Source organism: Portunus trituberculatus, chromosome 45 (genome assembly GCF_017591435.1).
Source record: "Portunus trituberculatus isolate SZX2019 chromosome 45, ASM1759143v1, whole genome shotgun sequence".
NCBI classification, from domain to species: Eukaryota; Metazoa; Arthropoda; class Malacostraca; order Decapoda; family Portunidae; genus Portunus; species Portunus trituberculatus.
In genome coordinates, this window is record NC_059299.1 from 10,627,772 (window position 1) to 10,634,590 (window position 6,819).

At 45.1% G+C, this 6,819-nt stretch overlaps 1 protein-coding gene across 1 annotated transcript in view; it reads left to right on the forward strand.

The window, feature by feature from the left end:
• Positions 1-6,547, forward strand: part of LOC123519258 — a 40,562-nt gene extending 34,015 nt beyond the window's left edge. The window contains exons 7-8 of the mRNA XM_045280390.1: positions 2,828-2,888; positions 6,480-6,547. Of these exons, the coding sequence (XP_045136325.1) occupies positions 2,828-2,888; positions 6,480-6,547 (129 nt within the window). The remainder of the gene's footprint in view (positions 1-2,827; positions 2,889-6,479) is intronic.
• Positions 6,548-6,819: the final 272 nt, after the last annotated feature.

Consider the following 6,819-nt stretch of genomic DNA (forward strand, 5'->3'; position numbering starts at 1 on the left):
ATTTTTCAGAAATCAAGAAATATACAGTCTTTATGATTATTGTTTTTGGTAATATACATGATAAACTTTCCATGGTAGATTTTCATTTAAGTTACCTTCTGTAGATTTTGTTAGAGAGGGAAAAATAGTTAAATTGTAACAACTAGCCCCGGTTTCCCCTACTCCATACAGGGGCGGATAAGGCCCTTGTACAGAGTAAGCAGTTGGAGGGGCGAGAAAAATCGGCGGAGATGCCTCAGGACGCCTAACTTCATAGATGCTGTTTCAGCAAAAGATGAGATTTGAAGTTTTCAAATCAGATTATGAGTAAAGGACAGACCGAGGATATTTATTGTGGAAGAGGGAGACGGTTGAGCGTCATTAAAGAGGGGATTGTTTCTGGAAGGTTGTGTCAAGTTGATAGATGGGGGAAATTGAGTTTTTGAGGCATTGAAAACTACATCTTCTCTGTCCCAATCGGAAATCTTAGAAAGTTCAGAAGTCAGGTGTTCTGTGGCGTCCGTAACTGAGTGATCTATTAACTTCCTGTAAGGTTGACGTCTCTGAAAGGACGCGGAATGATGCAGGGTGGTATCACCAGTATAGGAATGGATGGATGGATGGATTTTAGATTCATAGCGCAGCAACAACGACGGTCATATGGCGCCGCTACTATAAATGAAATGCAACAAACGTGTATATATATATATATATATATATATATATATATATATATATATATATATATATATATATATATATATATATATATATATATATATATATATATATATATATATATATATATATATATATATATATATATATATATATATATATATATATATATATATATATATATATATATATATATATATATATATATATATATATATATATATATATATATATATATATATATATATATATATATATATATATATATATATATATATATATATATATATATATATATATATATATATATATATATATATATATATATATATATATATATACATATATATAAACTAATTAAAAGTGATTAAAAACAATACAATTAAAAACGCAAAAACTAAAAATACTATAAACCTGAATAAAACATTAAAATACATAAGAGTAAAATAAAATAAAAGTCACAGCTTTGGGAGAAGGCCAGCTTCTCAAAAAAAAACTGAAAACGTCATGGCCTTGGGCCAGGCACTCTGGTCCAAGAACCTTTGAGATATAATAGACACCGCTATATCTACTGCGACAGCGGTAGCGGTAGCGGTGTCTTAAGTCAGTCAAATTAGGGCACTCCACTAGGAGGTGTCGAACCGTTAACGGCACCAGGCACAGTAAGGTTGATGGTCCTTGGTCAGCAGGTATTTTTGTGTAAGGTACGTGTGACCTATACGCAGTCGCGCCAATAAAGTCTGTAAACGTCGTTCCCGGACATGGGTGTATGTCCACTGAGGGATAGTGGAAGTAGTGATCTCTCCCATTTTCGAGGTTGCGATCTCCGTTAGCCATCTCCTATGCCAAATTACTGCAATCGCCATACGAATAGAATGAAATAGGTCTCGAAAGGGAATAAGAGCAGGAGATGGAGCGCGACTCGCTGCCTCTTTAGCGAGGCGATCTGCGTGTTCATTCCCTGGAAAACCTACGTGACCAGGGACCCAACAAAACCCACCACGATATCCTCGTTTGGTAAGAAAATATAGCCACTCCAGGGCTGACAAAACCAAAGGGTTAAGGGAGACAGTGCAAGAGAGAGCAGTAAGAGCACTGCGACAGTCACTAAAAATTGTAAAAGACGAAACCGGTAGAGTAAAAATAATCTGTAAAGTGTATGTCCACTGAGGGATAGTGGAAGTAGTGATCTCTCCCATTTTCGAGGTTGCGATCCCCGTTAGCCATCTCCTCTGCCAAATTGCTGCAATCGCCATACGAATAGAATGAAATATCTCGAAACGGAACAGAGCAGGAGATGGAGCGCGACTTGCTGCCTCTTTAGCGAGGCGATCTGCGTGTTCATTCCCTGGAACACCTACGTGACCAGGGACCCAACAGAACCCAACACGATATCCTCGTTTGGTAAGAAAATATAGCCACTCCAGGGCTGACAAAACCAAAGGGTTAAGGGAGACAGTGCAAGAGAGAGCAGTAAGAGCACTGCGACAGTCACTAAAAATTGTAAAAGACGAAACCGGTAGAGTAAAAATAATCTGTAAAGCTAGGACTATGGCAGACAGCTCCGCAGTAAAGACGGAGGCTACCGAAGGAAGACTGCCAGACCGATAAAAAAAAGGGGAAAACCACACTAAACCCAACGCTTGCGTCGGATTTGGAACCATCAGTAAAAACGGGGATGTCATCAGAATGGATAAAAAAAGTGTTCTAAAACCCGTGTGTGGGACAGAGCTGGCAGAAAATCCTTCTTGCCATCCATGGCAGGAGGGCATAATGAAACAACAGGAAGCTGCTAATAACCGACTCGTGGGAGCCGGAAAGAGTAGACAGGAGTGGGATCGATGAACAAATCCATCATGAGGTTTGCCACTCGAAGGCCAAAAGGTTTAGGTAGACTCAGTCGAGTGACATATGCCTGCGAACGTGAGTCCCGCAATATTGACAGACAGAGGACAGGATCAGGAAGACGGTGGGTGTGAAACCAACATCGGAGCATCGAAGATTGGCGCCGGAGGTAGAGCGGCCAGAAACCAGCATCCACTAGAAGGCTAGGTATTGGAGATGTCCGAAATGCACCCGTAGCCAAGCGGACCCCAGCATGATGCACGGAGTCAAGCGTGCGTAATCGTGCATCCGTTGCGGATGAGTAGATCTCACAGCCGTATTCCAGCTTTGGAAGCATAAGTGTACGGTGCAGAAGCAGCAGAGTGTGCCTGTCCGCACCCCAAGAGGTGTGACTTAAAACCCGAAGAAGGGATAATGCCGTCCGACAAGACGCCTTAAGAGAACGGAAATGGGGAACCCAGGTGAGACGGTTGTCAAACAAAGGCCAAGATATCGAGTCGCCTCCACATGAGAGGCGTCTATTGGCTAAATATAAATCGGGTCTGGATGGACACCACGGTTGCGACAAAATGCATGGCTACGGTCTTTGAGGTGGAGAATCGAAAACCGTTCATGTTGGCCCAACTGGACACCCTATTGATTGCCAGTTGGAGCTTGCGCTCAATCAGTGACATCCTAGCAGCAGCAAAAGAAATAAATAAATCATCAACATATAAGGAAGCCATCTGGTAGAGTATCTATAACACCATTTATGGCAACTGCGAATAGCGTAACACTAAGAATACTTCCTGTGGGACACCGTCATTTAGAGCAGTAGCATCGAGAGAACACTCCCACTCGAACCCGTAAAAGACGTCTGGATAAAAACTGCTGGATAAAAATATTAAAGTGGCCACGAAGGCCAAAACTAAACAACGACTGTAAAATGCCATGACACCAAGCCGTGTCGTAGGCCTTCTCCAGGTCAAAAAAGACTGTTACTTGATGGTGGTCATTAGCGAAGGCCTCACAAATGGAAGAGTCTCAGTAGTAGACCTCATCTTTCAGAAGCCATACTGTACCGATGACAAGTACTTCCCCCTCTCCAAGTACCACATGAGTCTAATATTTACCATCTTTTCTAACACTTTACAAATACAGGATGTCAAAGATATAGGACGGTAGTTCGTAGCCTGGAGATTATCTTTCCCAGGCTTCGGAAATGGGAGAACCACTGCCACAGCCCAAGAAGATGGAAAGTCACCGGTATGCCAAATCATATTATAAAGATTTAATAAAAAGGTAAAAGCACGGTCAGACATGTGGCGCAAGAAGGCATAAGGAATATCATCTGGGCCAGAAGAGTCGTGACACTGGGACAAAGCAGTCCGCAACTCGGAGGCAGAGAAGGGGACATTATAAGACTCCCCTCCAGTGGAAGAAAAATTTATGCCGAGAGATTCCATTCTCTGGCGGTGACGTGCGCCCGGGGCTGCAGGATGCCTCCGGGAAACACTGGCAAAGTGCTCCGCGAAGAGGTCGGCGACAGTCTTAGGGTCTGCCACCGTTCGCCCAGCAGACAACAAAACTGGTGGGGAAGGAGCAGAATACTTCCCAGCAATTCGGCGGACTTTGTTGAAGACATCCGTAAGAGGGTGCGGACGTTTATGGAAGAGACATAGGCTTTCCAAGAGGCTCTTTGTGCCTCTTTCAAAACGCGGCGGGCCCGAGCTCGGCAGCGTCGAAAAGCTTCCAGTCACTGCGGGTCCCCAGGATGTCGCCGGAGACGAGAAAGCTGCCGTTTCTCTTTCACAGCGTTAGTGCATGCTGCGTTCCACCAAGGAACGGGACGCTTAGTAAAGCGACCGGACGTCCTAGGGATTGTCTGAAGCGCTACTGAAATGAAAAAATCGGTAAAATAATCGACAGCCTCAGCACAAGTAGAAAAGTCAGCCAGCGGACGGATAAAAGAGCTAAGGTCTGTGAATCGAGGCCAATCTGCCTTGTCTAAAACCCAGCGTGGGGCCGGGACTGTGGCTCAGAGTTCACAGATTCAATAAAATCGGAAAGTGGTCACTACCGTGTAAATCCGGTAGGACCCGCCAATTAAAATCAAGGAAAGAATTAGATGTACACAGAGAAAGATCGATAGCTGTAAAAGTCCCAGTAGGACTGTGGAAATGTGTAACATCCCAGAATTTAAAACCTCAATCCCTCATCCTCAATAAAAGAACCGATTAAAACCCACGAGGATTACTAGCACCTTCATCCCACAATGGGTGACGGCCGTTAAAATCTCCCAACAAAGAAAAGGCGGAGTCAGCTGACGCACCAGGCCGTCAAGCTCACCCCTGGAGACAGGAAGCCGAGGAGGAGATATAAACTGCAAATGGTGTAGGATCGTCCCATAAAAACCTTAACAGCAACCACCTGAAGGGAGAGTTGAGTTGCAAGGGACAACAGGTATATCCTGACGGACTAGAATAGCTGTGCCACCGTGGTGGCCCTGGTCAGGAAAGGAGTGCTAAAAAGGCACGATAGCCAGGAGGACTAGAATAAGTATTATCACCTAGCATAGTCTCTTGTAGAGCTACACAGGCTAGAACTCCGATAGTAAAGCTCGAAGTTCCCCACGAGGCGCGAAGGCCTCTACAGTTCCACTGTAGAAGCTTGAAGATGACTATTTAGGTGCAGTTGACGGGCGAGCCTTTTGAAGGGGCTGCCCGTGACTCACCTGACTAGAAATAATCAAGCGACGAGAAGACACCGGGAGTTGAGATGTGCCGGGTCGTTGGACCGCAGCCTATCGGCCTACCGGTGAGTGATGCGAACTATCATCACTCCTACCGGTGAGTGATGCGAACTATCATCACTCCTACCGGTCATCGAAGGGCGAGGGTCAGGCTGGACTGCACTTTTTGACACAGCGGGTCCACGAGGGACGGCTGTGACAATATCATCGGACGTCTCCATGCTAAGACCATCCTCATCACAAGAAGCCCGATCTGAGACAGAGGGCGTCACAGAAGGCTGGACAGAAACAACTGGCGCTACCATTGCAGAACGGTCCCTGGAGGACTCACAATCATGTACACCGGGAGAAACCTTAGACTGCTTATGCTGAGCTAAATCTATCGACGTTTGGTCAGTCCCTTCAAAGGCTTAGGTGATGCAGGGGGGAAATGGACATCCACTACATGGGTTACGTTGGTCATATCCGAATTATTCCCGTCACTTCTTACAGAAGATTCAACTGAGTCATCGGACAAAAGGGCAAACCTATTAGCCAGATGAACAGGACCACCCGCCCCAACAGAGCAAGAGGTAGCAGGAGAAGTTGTCTTCGGACCGGCAGACTCAGCTGAAGAACGAGCGGCCAATAAAGCATAGGATGTCGCACAGTACCGTTCTTTTGGCGGTACAAGAGTTCGCGGCGGGCGCTACCGAGACTGATGAACTGACTATTAGCAAACTGTAAAATGTCCTACTCCAGGCGATACCTTGGGTATTGCCTGGAACGTACCTGGTGAGCATCACAGCAATGAAAACAATAAGCAGCAGCATTGCAATGCTCCTCAGAATGTGAGTCTAGTGCAGAGCAATTACCACATCGAGAAGCTTCCTTACACGAGCTTTTGCCGTGACCGTACCCATAGCATGAGAAACACTGAAGAGGGCGAGAAACAAAACGCCTCACCCTAAGATTGATAGGACCGATATTAACACGGTCAGGAGGGTGGAACCAAAAAGGTGAGAAGGACCATGTTGGAAGAGTTCCTCATCTTAGTCACCTTTTGGACTGTGCTAGTACACATTGCTAGTATTTCCTCGTCAGGAAATTCATAAAGATCCTGACTGTACACACAACCTTTACTGTAATTAAAGGTGGGATGTGCCTTAATAGTCTCAAACATGCTGTCAGAAGGACATGGTAGATGTTGCAACATCTTTCGCTCGCACTAGCACCCCCTTACCGTATTTCTTGAGGTTTCCCTCAGGAATCGTGCCGATCTCTTTTGACAGGTACCAGGAGGCATGTATGAAACTCCCGCGCCCATTTTTGTAGTACGTCACAAACCAACGTGTAGGCGGGATCTGGCGGACTTCTGGAACTGAATTCTCTAAATAGTTTTCAAAAACATTTGGGATGCAATCCATGTCACTGTCTGAAATATTACGTGACTGGAGAAATTCAGTTTTAAAACCAGAGCAGGCAAGGGGCAGAGATGCTACATGTTCATAAGCCAAACGGGCTTCATCACATGACATAAACGTCACATAGCAGCGGTTAGAAGGAAAGTCCTTATCATAAACCAGTCGAATGCGAACAACCGTACC